This window comes from Pteronotus mesoamericanus, unplaced genomic scaffold, assembly GCF_021234165.1.
Source record: "Pteronotus mesoamericanus isolate MK-2021 breed Mesoamerican mustached bat unplaced genomic scaffold, CSHL_Meso_final contig_41, whole genome shotgun sequence".
NCBI lineage: Eukaryota > Metazoa > Chordata > Mammalia > Chiroptera > Mormoopidae > Pteronotus > Pteronotus mesoamericanus.
The window spans coordinates 2,926,963-2,943,388 of record NW_026555152.1 but is presented as its reverse complement, the minus strand read 5'-3'; the positions used below and the strand labels follow the sequence as shown (position 1 = coordinate 2,943,388).

Genomic DNA, 16,426 nt, shown 5'->3' with positions numbered 1-16,426 from the left:
TAAATCATAGTTCAAGGAACTTATTTCAGCCAGGGGATCCAGGGAAGAAAACTTACGGAGATTGTTTTGTACTGAGATATAATTCAGATACCATAAAGTTTACCCTTTTAAAGTACACAATACTGTAGTTTTTGTATATTCACCAGGTCATGCATCATCACTTCTACTGAGTTCCAGAATGTTTTCATAACCCCAGAAAGAAACCCTTACCCATTAGCAATCACTCTTCATTTCTCTTCCCCAGCCTTTGATAGCCACTAATCTACTTTCCATCTCAATGGACTTATCTATTCTGGACATTTCATAGTGGAATCATACAAGAATATGGCCTTTTGTACCTGTCTTTTTTTTGTTTGGAATAATATTTTCAAGATTTGTTTACACTGTAGCTTATAGACCACATTGGGTTGTCCATTCATCAGCTAATGGACATTTGGGTTGTTCCCACTTTTTGACAGTTATGACAGTGTTGTTATGAACATTCATGTATAAGTGTCTGTGTGGACATATGTTTGGGCACATACCTAAGGGAGGAACTGCTGGGTCTTATGATAACTATGTTTAACATTTGAGGAACTTTCAAACTGTTTTCCAAAGTAGCTGCATCATGTTATAATCCCACCAATTACTCCACATCCTTGCCAATAATATAACCATCCTTGTGGGCTTACAGCAGTACTCATGATTGGGATTCGTATTTCCCTAATGACTACTGATGCTGGGCATCTTTTCATGTGCTTATTGGCTATCTACATACCTTCTTTGGAGAAATGTCTATTCAAAGTCTATGTTCATTTTTAATTGGGTCATTTGTCTTTTTACTGTTGAGTTATAAAGGCTCTTTATATGTTCTAGAAACTACTCTTATCTGACACGTGCTTTGCAGCTATTTTCTGCAATTCTCTTGGTTGTTGTTTTACTTTATTAGTGCCATATGAAGCACCAACATTTCTATTTTGATGAAGTCTAAGTCACATATTTGCTCTTCAATAACTTGCATTTTAGGTGTCACATGTAAGAAGCCATTTCCTGGATCCCTGAGATTGAGCCTGCAGTAGAGCTCCCCAGAACAGCAGATCATCCAGAGCACCTGTGTTAGACGATTCATGGTCAACAAATAAACTCTTGCTATAAATTACTGAAATTTGGGGGTGGTTAGTTTACCTTAATAATCATGCCTGTAAGTGAACTTGATATACAATAGCTGGCAATGCAGATGTGGCAGAGAAAATGGATTACCCAGTATACAGGCCTGGGACAGTTGGCCATCTGTGTAGAAAACAATAACAAATCCAATCCCTGCTCTATGCCCCATTCCAGGTGAGCTAATGATCTAAATGTGAAAAATAAAACTTCAAAGCTTTTAGAAGAATATGTAGGTGAACATCTTTATAACATTAGATAGGAAATGAAAGGCTAAGACATACAAAGTACAAACCAAGTGAGAAAAGACTGAGAAAGTCAACTGCATGAAAATGGAAGACTTACAAATAAAGGTACTATAAATGTGAAGACAAGCCCAAGACTGGGAGAAAATCTAAAATATATACCCATAAAGCATCAGTACGTAGAATATTCAAAGAGCTCCTACGCATCAGTTAGAAAGGCAAAACACTTCAATAGAAAAATGTGCGAAAATTATGAAGGGACATCTCATGAAAGGAAAAACTTGAATGGCGCATATGTATTTGAAAAAAATGTTCAACCCCACTACTTATCAGAGACTTATAAAACCAAATCAATTACTAATTAATTAAAGTCCAACAGTCACGACCTGTGGTTGTGTGAATTGCAACTAGCAATCTGGAAAACAATTGTGAATCTCTAGGGACGCAGACCCCCTCAGGCCCTCTGCCCCATGGTTCCCTGGTCAAGGAGCTGGCTCTGTGTTGTACTTCTGAAGCTTGGCCCTTCATTCTGTTGTCATTCTTGCCTTTCTGTTTGTCTGAAGTAGTTCCTTGTTTTTTTAAAAAGACAGTCATACTATTCTTCTCTGTAGTCTTTCATGCTGCAGTTATTATCAGATCTACTTCAGCCTTTCTTCTCACTGAGAGCAGCTCTTCTGACAGTAATCCTTGAACTCTTTACAAGCTCTTGTGAAAACTGATTTGCTGTGGTGACTAACCACTGAATTTAAAAGGAGCCTATAAGTTAAAAATTAACACTTCAGGGTGCCCCCTGCACCAGACACTTCTCTAAGCATTTTCTCATACTAACTCCTGCATCAGCTTTTTAGAAATTCACATCTATTAGCTCTTGTAATTCTCGCAACACCTCTGAGTTTGATTGCCATTATCTCCACTTACAAATGAAGGGAAAGATGAGCAGAGAGGTGGGAGGCAGAGGCTGTGGCTCTCTCTCGAGTCTATGCCACTTACTACTCATCTTGTGAGGCAAGGGTAGGTTCAGCTTAGTTGGGAATGAGATGACTGAGTTAGATGCATGAACAACTTCCACTGCCTGAATTCTCCAGAAAAACATTTTCCTGTCTCACACAAGCACAGTTTGTTTACTTCCAGTTCTTTTCTTCTTCTTATCAAACAATGGTTTCCTATTGTCTGCATTGTTGTGAAGCATCCAGAGCATTTATGGAATTCAGTACTACTTCCAAATATGTTTTCCTTTATTTACATTAAAAAAAAATGTTCAATTACAGTTGACATTTTTTAGGTGCTCAATTCTATACTCTGGTTTTTAAAATATATTCTATTGATTATGCTATTACAGTTGTCCCGATTTTCCCCTTCACCCCCCTCCACCTAGTACTGCCTATTCCCTCCAGCAATCCCCGCCGGAATTCATGTTCATGGTTCATGCATATAAGTTCTTTGGCTATTCCATTGTCTATATTGTTCTTATAATCCCCCTGTCTATTTTGTACCTACGAATTTGTGCTTATTAATCCCTGCACCTTTCCCTCATTTTCCCCTTTCCCTTCCCAACTGATAACCTCCAAATGATATTGAAATCTGTGATTCTGTTCCTGTTCTGCTTGTTTGCTTAGTTTGCTATTTGGATTCAATTATTGATAATTGTGAATTTATGGCCATTTTAATGTTCATCATTTTGACCTTCTTTTTCTTATATAATTCCCTTTAGCATTTCATATAATAATTGGTTGGTGATGATGAACTCCTTTAGTTTTACCTTGTCTGGGAAACACTTTATCTGCCCTTCAATTCTAAATAACAGTTTTACTAGATAGAGTAATTTAGGTTGTAGGTCCTTGTTTTTTGTCACTTTGAATACTTCTTGCAAGTCCCTTCTAGCCTGCAAAGTTTCTTTTGCGGAAACAGCTGACAGTCTTATGTGAGCTTCGTGTAGGTAACTCTCTGCTTTTCTCTTGCTGCTTTTAATATTCTCTCTTTGTATTTAACCTTTGGCATTTTAATTATGATGTGTCTTGGTGTGATCCTCTTTGAGTTCATCTTGTTTAGTACTCTCTGTGTTTCCTAGCCTCGTATGCCTACTTCCTTCACCAAATTAAGGAAGTTTTCTTTCATTATTTTTTCAAATAAGTATTCAATATCTTGCTTTCTTCTTCTTTTTCTGGCATCCCTGAGTTGTATGTTGGTACATTTAAATATGTCCCAGAGGTTCCTAAGCCTCTCCTCATTTTTTTAAATTCTTTTTTCTTCCTACTGTTCTGATTGAATGATTTTTCCTTCCTTGTATTCTAAATCATTGATTTGATTCTTATTTCATCCCCTACACTGTTGGTTCCCTGTAGATTTTTCTTTATTCCACTTAATGCAACCTTCATTTCTGCCTGGGTCTTTTTTATGCCATTGAAGTACCCAATGAGTTCCTGGAGCATCCTAATAACCAGTGTTTGAGACTATGTATATGATTGGTTGCTTATCTCTATTTCATTTATTTTTTTTTCTGGAATTTTGCTCTGTTCTTTCATTTCGGCCATAGTTCTTTATCTCCTCATATTGGCAGCCTCCCTGTGTTTGGTTCTGTGTATTAGGTAGAGCTGCTTTGACTCCCTGTCTTAGCCCACCTGCTAAGTTGTATGGGGTGGAGCCTAGGTAATCCCCAGGACGGGGCAACCTGGGTCACCACTCTGTTGCTCTATGTGAGGGAGGACTCGCAGAGGAGACAATGCCACTGCCTGGCCTCTGGAGTTTTGCCAGGGAGGAAGCTGTCTCCCCAGTTGCACTTCACTTTCTCCCCTTATGCTACTGGTGCCCTTCTAGCTGCTGCCCTGGTGCTGAATCCCAGAAGCAGGGGAAGGTTCTGTGTGAGTCTTAAGTGTGTTGTGGGCCTTTTAAGAGGGTGCAGTTTCTTCTGCTGCCCCAACCTCCACTGGTTCTTACAGCTACAAGTTATGGGGACTTATCTTACTGGAGCTGGGACCCTGGGGTGGGTGGTCTGGACTGAGACTGGGATCCCTAGCTCCTAAGGTATCCTTCCCATTTTTTATCTACCACATGTGGCTGTGAGACCACCTGTTCCCATCTCCACACTTCTTTGTGCCTCTCTGCACCTTCTACCTGTCTGGTTAAATGTGACTTCTTTAAACCCTGGCTGTTGGGCTTCCACACAGCTAGACTTACTGACAGCTCTAGGAGAAATTTGTTTTGTGGTCTAGTTGTATTTTTTGTTACAGTTGTGCATGGAGGTGAGGCATGTTTACCTATGCCTCCACCTTGACCAGAAATCTCAATTCTTACAGCTGACATTTAATATTCAGTCTCAACGTGGCTTCTTTTTTATATCCTTATAGTTCTGGTCATCTAGTATTTCAAAGATGGTGGTTCTCTATTTTAGTTGTAATTTTGATGTGATCATCGGAGCAGGTGAGCATAGCATTTACCTACTCTGTCATCTTGACTGGAAGTCTCTAGTGTACTTTCCATTTGCCCAGTGACCTTGTTTTAATTATTGGGCTACTTCAGGTGGTTTTCAAAGAGTGGTACCGATTACTGCCAGCTGTATCCCACAATAATGGATAGGAATAGTTTTTTTAAAAAATTTTATTTATTTTTAGAGAGAGGGGAAGGGAAGGAGAAAGAGAGGAAGAGAAACATTAATGTGTGTTTGCCTCTTGCATGACCTCTACTGGGGACTTGGCCCGCAGCACAGGCACGTGCTCTGACTGGGAATCAAACCAGCGACCTTTTGGTTCACAGGCCAGAACTCAATCCACTGAGCCACACCAGCCAGGGCTGGATAAGAATAGAGTTTTATTTTTTGATGTTATTTTACCATACTTTTGGTAATTCAAAACCTCTCTCAGAAGGGAGTACATAGCTTCCTTGACACTTTGTACTTCAAACAGACAGATTACTTTCTAGCCTGGAAAGTGGCCAAATCTCTAAATTGACATGTTCATCGAATAATAAATTTTACATAAGAGAATGATGCAAGGTGCAAGAGGATTTGATAAAAGAGCTTTTGAACTCTACAAATGATATACAATATTCCCCTTCTTAAGAAATTTTAATGAATTGTTAGATAAAAGACTGTGTGAAAGGTTTTCTGCTCAATTCAGCCTCTCCTACACATTTTGATGAATATATTACTCTGGCAGTATTATCTGCAGTAGGCTAAACAGGAGATAATTCCATATGAAATATTTCAAGTGGTTGAGTTCCCCAGCCCCATCCAAAATATCCTACAAATCTCTAGAGATTCTCTGACTTCCAGATTGGACTGGTAAGTGTGCTTTATGAGTCGGAAGCTATGACTTACTTTTGTGCAGGTTTGTGGTAGCCCCTTTCCTGAGGAGGTTTAGAGCAAATGTGCTTGCTTTTTTATCTGACATCTAGCCAGACCACAGACCCTTTAGATGGAGTTTCAGTGCATTCGTTCAATTTACATAGATCAAATGCTCTCTTCAATGCTACTTAAATCCTTGCACAATGCCTTAAAAGAGGTATAGGGCATAGGTTCTGTGTTAGGAAATGGCATATTCTTTATTTTTCCTCTCTAAATATACTTTTATTTAGAAGCAAATCAAATTTCACAAATTTTGAACAGATTTTCAGGTATTAAAAAGGAGGGAAGTGGTTGGGTCTCTTAGTCTAAGTGTTTGAATAAAACCCCTCAATAGTTTGAATACTAAAGCCATTTTAATAATGTTATCATTTTCATGCAGATGCTGTCTAAATGGACTGTTAGAACTATCCTTTTAAAATGCTAAAAAAAAAAAATTAATCTCTCACTAAAATTCTGTACACTTCTTCCACCTGCCATTGCTTATTTCCCCACAGTTGACGGCCATGGTCCTATGACTGGATGGTTCCATCCCAAGCAAGTAATGATCTTACTGCTTTAAAGCTCTCTATTTAATTTAGTAAATTAGGCCTACTAATTTACTACAGCTCTACTCAGAGGGGTATTTAGAAGATTTATCCTTTAGCAGGAAATGGGTGGTGGTGTCACTGTCTGTAGGTTGGGGAAGCTCTAGAAGAAAAGTTTTGGCCCTGTGCCTTTCGACCTGACACATGTCCCAATTTGCCATGCTACCAAAGCATCAGAGCGGTCAATTACAAACACGCTGTCGTTTCAATCAAGAGTCGGTTTCTGTGTTGAATAATACACTGAAATTATCCATAAATGTCTCCTGCCTTTGAAATAAACTAGGCTTTAATTGAAAATCCTCTGTTTGGTGAGGCCTCAGCTTTTTGAACAAAAGCTTCATGAGTTTCTAAGGGATTCTCTGTTTCCCTGTTTCCTACATGTCTCCCTTCATCCCAGGCTCCTTATTCTGAAAGGAGAATCAGCTGGGTCCCAGGAAGCTTGGAATAAACTGCCAGGACTAGAGGTGCATGTGTGAATTCCTATTCTCACCCCTCACGAGTCACTCACACTAGTTCCCAAAAGAGGGTTGCTCATCCTCTGTGAGCTATCAAATAAATGTGTGGAGGTGGGGTGGCTAGTGTGTGCACATGTTTGTAAGAAAATTGGGTGTGTGGGAGATGGAGTGGCTGATGTGTGCACGTGTGTAAAATCTTTCATAAGGGAATTAGGTGTGGGGGGTGGGTGCATGTGTGCACATGTGTGTGCATGCATGTGTCTGTGTATAAAGCACGTGTGTAAAATCTCTGAACTGAGGCTACCCTTGACTTTTTTGGGGCCCCCTGCACAGGAGATTTAAATGACAGACTTTTATGGGGTATCTGAAGGGAGCTCTTTTCCACTTCTGGTCCCAGAAAAAATGCTTTTCAAGGCTACTCACTGAGAAGGTGCGTTCTAAAGCAGGATTGGTTGGCAACTGCAAATGGCAAGGACGTCCATCCATTTTTCATGAAATTATAATTAGCCTACTGTCTGTCTCCCACAGGCTCAACCTTTGGGAACGAAGACCAGCCGGCCCTGAAGGCAACTCTGCCTTCCAAAGACACTCCCAAGGGAGCCGGCCGGGTAGCCCCTCCAATATCCTCCAGTGTGACAACACCCCGCAGGAGTTTGCTTCCAGCACCAAAATCTGTGTCCACACCTGGTAAGACTTTCTGCCTTGGAGTGCCCTTTCTGCATTAAAATGTGTTTTTTGAAAGTTCCAGTGTACACTATTTATTTAGATGGGATCATAGAAGAGTTTCAAATGGCAAAGTTAATAATAATAACAGCATTGTTTTTAAGGCACATTCGTTTTTCATTTGTTTAAGTTATCACAACTGCCTCTCACTCTTCACCTGAATGGTAACCTATTGAATCACATAGTTTTGAATGGAAAGAATCAAGAATCAAGCTATTTTAGGCCAGGTTGGCATTTGTTCCAGGGAAGGGGGTGCTGACGAAATCGCTGGAAGGACTGTAGGAGCAAACCTAAAAGTGAGCTTCCAAAAGTGAGTCCCAGACCCCCAAGGGGTCCTGCTGCCTCTCCAGGGACCCAGGGATACTGTTCCCCCTGCTGGCTCCAGGCTCGAACCACCAAAGCTAGGATCTTAGGACCAGCAGCTACTATAGAAGGGCTAACCCAGAGCCATGCTTTGCCTGCTGGATCCAGACCAACAAAATGGATGGCCCTGCCCTTCACACCGACGAAGCTGGTGACTGGACGCAGGCAACAGCTGATGTGGACATGTGACAGTGAAGGTGCTTGTCAGTGGAAACTGCTGAAGCAACCCAAGTGTGTCCCTGTACCGCTTGCTCCTCCCAATCTGATCACACACACAGGTGTCTGCTCGCCTGCGGAGATGTCCCAGCGTGTGGTTCTTAGCCTTCCATCCACCCCACCATAGCGAGGCACACTAACAGGAAGGGAGAACGGGTGTTGAGCCTAATTCAATGCAGAACAAGAGCAGTGAAGGTGAGGCGATCATTCAATCATCCTGTTGGTTCCCCTGCCTAGGATAATGGAGACCACACACACTGTGTGAAAACCCAGAGAGAGTGGAATTGAGTTATCAGGCGTGAACTGGGAAAATAAGCAGGAAGTTCATATTAAAGATTTCAAGACTTTCTCTTTTATCTAACTCCAACACCTAAGGCTTCCTTGTATTTCAAAACTATTGTTGTGAAAAGGTAAATTTTATAACTAAAGTTGAGCTTTTCAATTATTCCGGTGTTTTGAATTTCTAATTTAAATGAAATCTAGTTTTTAAAACAAAGGCAGCTTCCACATTTCTCATTTGTTCATCATCAAACTAATTAGAAAATAGAAGGTAGGCATGCAGGGTACAGTTAAATCCGAAATAATTGAATTCCTTGGGACTGTGAGGTGTTTGGGTTATTTTAATTACTTAGGTCATGCCAACCTTGTTTTAACCCTGCTGACTGGAAACATTTCTGAACTGCAATGCTTTGCTTTCTTCCCTTGGTGATTCCAATCCAGTGATGGTGAACTCTTGCCCCTTTGGGTCGCCTGCTCATTACCGTCATCTAGGGTTGTAGATGCCACATGTACCCACAGTCGAACATACCCTGGGAGTCCTCCTTACACTAGATTCCTGATGTGAGCTCTCTATGAGTGACTTTTTTCTGGTTCATTTATTCAGCAAACACCTCAGAGCTCATTCTGAGTCACAGGTGACTTGGGTTAAGAATAAATAGAAATGTCCTTGCCCTGGGGGGGTCTCGCAACAAAGCGAACAGATTTATAAACAAATAATTAGAGTGAGAACAAGATATTTGTAATCTTACCTGCTGGGTTCCAGTTCATTCTAGCAGACCAAGAACTTGTAGTAAGATGGATTGAGAAATGAGTGACCTGAAAAAGCTTACATTAAATAAAAATAGGTTTTGTTTATTGTTTATTTACTTAATCCCTTTCTGTTTTATTTATTTATTTTCTAGTTTATTTTTTATTTAATGACTTTCTAATTTCAGGAAAAATCCAAGGTAGCATGCAGTAAAGAGCCCAGAATAACACAGGTACAAAGATTAAAATCCAAGTAACACAAAAGAGAAAATCCTGACAGAACTGGGCTCGGAGTTTCCTGGCTACAAGGGCAAAGTAAGCAGCACAATCAGGGGAAGAAGAGCATGTCACTTCATCAGAAGAGAGAAGTTTATTTTCTAGCACAAATATTTAAGAATTTAAATCTCTGACTGTAAAAAAAATTATGTTGGCCCACATAATAGACAATAATTTTAATTGTATATTTTTAAAACATCTTTTCTGATACTGAAATAATTAGACATTAGTTTAAAATTTTAGAATAGGGAGAGCCTTTCTGAACATGACACAAAACCTGGAAACGTTTTTTAAAATGATAGATTCAACTAAGCAAAAATTTAAAAATTTCATGAAAGACATAAAAAGATAATCATCTTTTGATAATTATCATCTTTGATAATAATCATCTTTGATAATCATCAAAAAAAACACATCATGGAGGTTGGAAGCATAATAAACTGAGAGAAACATGCTGCAACAAAGTGTTAATATAAAAGCAATTGAAAGAACACTTGAAAATCAATAGAAAAAAATAAAACTTAATTTGAAAAATGGGTCAAGATACAACTGGGTAATTCATCCAGTAGAAGTGCAAAGTGGTCAACGACCATACACATCTGAGGAATCTCTGTGTACCATTCAATATGCTTAGGGATTTGCATACTCCACCTCATTTAATTCTGGAGGAAACCTGGGTTTAGAGAAATTAAGGGAAGCCTCCCACCCAGGGTCATATAGCTTCTGTGTGGCCGAGCAGGCATCCCCACAGGTCTGTCTGACTTGAAACCTGTACACCAGACCCCTGCTAGCACTATGCTACTTAAACGTTTACTCAGATGGAGGCCAGTTAATTATGTTTTATATCATTGTAAATACTTCTTAGAGATGGAGTTCTTTCTAGGACAATGCATATGATTTCCCAGATCCTCTACAGTAATCCCAGTCTATCCATGTCCCTCCTTCCCTGGGTTTCCAGACACAGGTTGAAAACTGTGTTTAAACATGCTTGGAGGTGTAAAATATGACCCAGTCCTATAATATCATCTTCCTGAGTTAATGATTATTGCCTCACTGACATCAATGTGATGACAATGGAAAGTGTTGTGAACTTAATGCTAATAAGCAAAAATAAATATTAAACAAACTACTCATGGCTATATAAAGGGAAGATTCCCGAGAATTTTAGAAATTTAGCCTTGGTTTCTTTTTTTTTTTTTTTAATTTTCATGAAAAGCTTTCCTGTTGTTCACATGTCAAACACAAACTCTCCCTAGTGCATTGATCTATATACATTTACATGAATAGCCAGGCTTTACCTCAAACTGGCTTGTAGTTGTTGTAGCAAATAGGAAAATATTTTCAGATGAAAATATTGATCTAAAGATAGATTACTTCTTGGTCAATATGCACTCTGGTTCTGTCATTTTGACATGATGGATTATAGAAAACAAAATTCCTTTATTCAGCCTAAGGCATAGAAGAATTTCCTGTGGTTATCTGAACCAAAGTGAACAACTGGTGTCGTACTGTTTGGGATCCTGTCCACCTAGGGGAAAAAAAATCCCTGGGAATAGTGAGACTGTTACACTACAGACTACAGAAACTCCACTGTATCATAAATATTAATTTTACTACTTTTAAAGCAAGTTTTTATTTCTGTGTTAAATTCCATAAATATTGGTATTTTGGAGCATATTATAATTTAAAGATACAAGTAATTCATCCACATCATCAACATGGGTTTACTGAGTGCTTTCATGTGCACATGGGCCAGAAAGAGCTGCTCTGACAGATGCCCCTGCCCTCTTCCAGTCTGGCCATGCATCATCTCCCCTGACAAGGCACAACTTAAATCAAGAAATTGAGGGAGAGCTTGCTGACCTAAAATATTCTGTTTTAGGAAACGACAAGACAGGTAAAAGGATCTCTTTAACTGCCACTGGAATCAAGGACCTAAATGGTTAGAGGTGATTCTTAAGGTAGCATGTGATATATGCACCCTTAACGTTATTTGCTCTAAGACCATGTTGTTTTCTTGCTAATGAAAGAGTATAGCACCTATAGTGTGGAAGCCCATGTTGATTCAGGAGTGTGCAGAAACCTCCCAGACCTGCAGGGGGCAAGTTCAAAGCAGTCAGGCTGCCCTGGGCTCTTGGTGTTACTGTGTGGTATAGACTGTGTTCTCCCTGAGGCTGAGTCTCAATTATATTCTCAGCTTCAACTTACTTGTCATTGTGAAGCCAATAGAAGAAACAGGAACAGGTCTGGATAAAGGAGGTTACAGGGAGAGTAGATGTGTTAGAAAGAATCTGTGGGGGAGAAAAAAGAAAGCAATCAATTTGAGATCCATTGCTTTGCATGAGGGCACAGAGACAGAAGAATGTAGTGGGGTCAGTGTATGGGATGTCTGGTAAGAGGAGCCTTGCATTTCACCATTCTGAGAGTCACATTCCTGTTTGCTCTTCTTTCTGGCCAGCAGTGGGGAGGGTCCTAGATCCTTGCAGCCAGGCAGGAAGAACTGTGAATCATAACTGTGACACCAAAGTCAGCTCTCAATCATCCCAGGCAGTGAGGACAGATGAAATTTGAATGGGCATCCACTCAGTCAACAGATATTTACTGAGCACCTTCTTTGATTTGAGCACTGTGCTGGGTACCTGGGGCAATCATGATGAATGGAGACGATGGTAAAACAGGAGGAACACAGAAGTCATATATTTGATGATTTAATTACAGTTATGCTAAGAGCTGTGAAAGGGAAATGAGTGTACAATAAGGCATATCGTGTAGACCCAACATAGCGTGCAGAAAACACACAGGCAGAGACCTGAAGGGTCAGAAGTTGCCAGATAGCAGTGGTGAGGATAGCGTTTCCTGAGGGTGAGCAATGTGAATTCCCTCTTGGTGAACAGTACAGGTCCTAAAGCTCACACCTCCTGCAGTTTTCAGCTAGGGCTGCTGACAATTAGATACCTTTTCAATTTGAAAACATTCCCCTCTCCTCCTTCTGACATTTTTATGGACTAATTTGCAAACTGTAAAGTGGCCAAAAGGCAGACAGCATGAAAAAAATTGCACAGAATCATAGCTGCTCTGTCAGTCTCCAGTTTTACTGGGGAATCCCCCCTAGTTACCATCACTACACAACGCTTGCCTCTTAAGCAGTTCATTGAGACAGTTTTGTTTTGTTTTGTTTTTTTTGGAGGGGGTGGCACTTGAGTTTGAAAGTCTAATCAGCTTTGATGACAGTTTTGTGACCTAGGGTGCTATTTAGCAGTTGTAATTGAAATGCTGCAGAATGATCCAAGTAAGGGGAAAGAAACACTTATCTTTCTCTACTCGGTCTTTCAAATTCTTTCACTGAAACAACAGCAAGGATTATGATATTTTAGATAATATGGGAAGCAGTATAAGACACACCTAGAGTATCAGAGGAGAATTCCTGAACCTCTGTGACTCACCTTGCCGTTACGCCACCTGCAGGCCGCGTGAAACCTTTCTTTGGCAGGAGCGCCTAACTCTCCCCTACGAGTATGTATGCATAATGTATTTGGAAGGTTACACCCCTGGTATTTTGCCCACTCAGCCTGTCAGCCTGGAAGAGTTGTGGGAGCTAGCACAGCAGTAATTAATGCAAATGGCCTTTTAGAGCTATGGTTTCCATTGTGATTCCCAACATTTTGGTGTTTTAGAACTCTCCCTACTGTACTAAATGTGTTGTTATGCAAATTTCTACCATGATGTAGTCCCATTTCTTAATATGATGAGCCCAAAACTTTTAATTATGTGTCACCATTTAACACTTTTCTTTCCAGGCTTCTTATATATTCTACTGGCTATCTTACATTGATGAAATACCAATGTATTTCATCATGGGGTTGGGGGCTAGAAGAAATACAATCAGAGGGGATTAAAGCCAGTCATATATTTTCTAAGATAACTGGAAAAGAAGGACACATGTCATGGTCATTGCAAAGTCTTCATATCTTTCATCTTTTGTCCATTCATCAGCATATTTGTATTGATAACCACTTTGAGCCCCCACTTTACTATTCAATAATCACCCACCCAGCCTACCTGAGATGAGTCAGACCCTTCCAGCCCACCCTCCCCCAGTGCTGGCAGTGGCCTTTCTCCACCTTTCTGCATGCAAATCTGGTCCTATTCCTCCCCTGCTTAGGAACTTTCAGCATCTCCCCATTGCCTGTGGATGCAGGTCCAGACTCCCTGCCTGGCACAAAGGCCCTTTCTGAGCTGTGCCTGTCTTCCACTTCAGCCTTCTCTGGCTCTGCCAGCACCTGCACCTGCACCTGCAGTTCCTTGAAGAAGCCAATGCTCTTTATGTCTGTGTGTCTTTCCTCACTCATTGTTCCCTGTGTCACACCTTTCCTTTGCCCTCCTAAGTCCAACCACTTGTGAAACATCTGATGCTGGTGCAGGATCTCTATTGACTGCACAGCTGTGAAGAGTCCTTCACCAGCCCAGGCACTGACCATTGTGGAGGCCACCACCATCATCATGAGCATGGTCTCTGCCACGTAATGCCCAGTATTATGTACCACATTCTGCCATGTTCTTTCTAACCACAGAGCAACACTGTGAAGTACCTCTCGTCCCGCTTCTAAACATGAGCTAACTGACTTTTCCAGCATCACAGTTATTACACAGCCAACCCAAGATTTGGATTGAGACTTGTCCTTCTTTTCTAATTCCTAATATCCTGTATTCATTTTTGAATTGGGAGATTGACTGAATAAATATGACATTGATTATCACATAAGAAAGACTGCTGAATGAGATGTTGACTTAAGACTCCAGAATATATCATATCAGGAGAAAATCGAGCAGGATTCGTCTTATGAAAGAAGCCATATGTGTTTTGTGAAGTGCATGGGGTAGAAGATGAGACCCTAGAGGGGCATGAATGTGATTAGAACTCTTTTGAGTCAGATAAAGGAAAACAATTTGCCCACACCCACATGTTGTCTTCTTTCTCTATGGCTTCACCATGGTCACCTGGACCACATACTGAATAATCAGAAGCCACCTTGTGACCACCGGAGACAAGACCCTGAAATACAGAGTTCTTTGGCCTAGAAGTACCTCTGTTATTGAACAATTTATAGGGCAGGGAAGAGATGGGGAGTGAATGAGAGTAGGATGCCTAATTATTTAGTATATGCAACTTAAAGTGATGAGACAACAGCATGCTGTGTATCTGCATGGGAACAATGGGATAAATAGTAAGCAGGCGAAACTGAGGGTCTGGCTCATTGATGAGCAACTATAACAATTATAGCCAGCATTTATTGAATACTTACTGTATGCTTGGCCTTACCCACCATCTCATTTCATCCTCGCTTTTAAATCTATGATACACAGGTACTATTCTTAACTTTATTTCATAAATTAGGAAGCTATGGGTTAGAGAAATCAAGTCATTTGTCCAGGGTGATTTAAGGGTTAGATGTTGAAGCCTGGGCACCTGCCTGCCAGGTTCATACTAGTACCCAGGGCCCTTCTTGTATCCCTGGACCCAGGTGACTCTGACAGCAATGGCCCTCTTCACACAGCTGCTGTGACTGATATCGTCCCGCAGAGGACCAGCCTGCTCCAGCTGCTGGTGTGCAGTGCCTCTGTGCCCAACATGGGAAAAATAACAAGTTATAGGAGCCTTTTTTTTTTCTAACTGGCTACATCTTTTTCAGTTAAAAAAAAAAACGCATCATGGACGTATTTCTAAACACATGATGGTTTTTGTTCCAAAGAGTGGAACAATGGTATTAATAAGCCACAGGGAATTGTTAGTTTCTATCACCTGCAATTTGGATGACAGAGGAAATAGGAAAGAGCTTTGAAGTTAAACCTAGATTCCAGTCATGGTAACACTACTACACCAGTAGCTGTGTGACCTTGATTCAGTTACTTAACCTCTTTGACTCCAGATTCCTCATTGAAAAAATAAATAACACTCACCTCATCCAGTAATGATTTAATACACCAGTACAGTGTTTATACTCCATAGGTTCTAAACAAAGATTTATAATAATTGAGTTAATATACACTGTTAGTGGAGATTTTTTTTTGCATAAGAAGTGCCTGGCATTATTTATTTACTACACACCATTTTATCCTCACCACTGCCTATGCAATAACTACTGGGCATATATAATCCAAACAACCTCCCTGTTATATCTTTTACCTACTCCCACCTCCAACTGAAAAATAATTGATATTTATAATCACAGCTATTTTATCACGGCTATTGTCTCAATTGTGAATTATCATTTAAACTACCAAGTAAGTAATAGTTTATATTTGAAAACATATTGTAGATGAATATTATCTCAAAAGATGATCATAACATGTTAAGTTTTTTAAAAGGTTACAAAATTATAATATTTACAAATCAGTGCAAAAAAAATGGTAGACAAACAAGGAACAAAATGACTTGGACTACACTCTACAAAAGGAAAACCAATCAAATGTCCAATACACAGTTGAAAAGGGTGTTAACCTTCATCATCAGTACCCAGAAGAAAGCAGTTTCAATCACAAAGAGGTGTGCACCCATCAGAATGGTGACACTGTAAAACCTGACCTTCCCGAGTGGCGACAAAGATGTAGTGTGCGAGGCAGTCACACACAGTCCTGGCAGGAGAGAGGACAATGGATACAGCCACCTCAGAGAGCAGTGTGGCCTCCTTTAAGTCCATCTGTGCTTTAGCCTAAGACTTCTCCTTGTAAGTATGTGAGAAACACACACATATTAGGAAATTTGTACAAGTATGTTCAAAGCAGCATTGCTTGTAATTGCTAAAAACTGGAAGTGGTAGAATAAATGGATACATTGTGATATATGCATAGGGTGGGTCACTCTTTGGCAATGAGAGTGGCCTAGGGCTACAAGCTGCTACAGATAAATAGTACAGATGCGATGTCTCATAAAAATTGCAAGACGATATACACATGGTATGATCTCACTAACATAAAGTTTACACTCAGACTTCAGGATACTGTTTAAGTGTGCCTGTGGAGTAGCAAAACTGAAGAAAAGCAAGAAATGACCAAATC

The 16,426-nt window shown here is 40.2% G+C and overlaps 1 protein-coding gene across 1 annotated transcript in view; it reads left to right on the top strand.

Moving 5' to 3' along the window:
- The window catches only part of MTUS2 (microtubule associated scaffold protein 2), a 632,886-nt gene that overhangs the window by 451,653 nt on the left and 164,807 nt on the right, over positions 1–16,426 (top strand). The window contains exon 6 of the mRNA XM_054577117.1: positions 7,295–7,453. Coding sequence (XP_054433092.1) covers positions 7,295–7,453 — 159 coding nt within the window. The remainder of the gene's footprint in view (positions 1–7,294; positions 7,454–16,426) is intronic.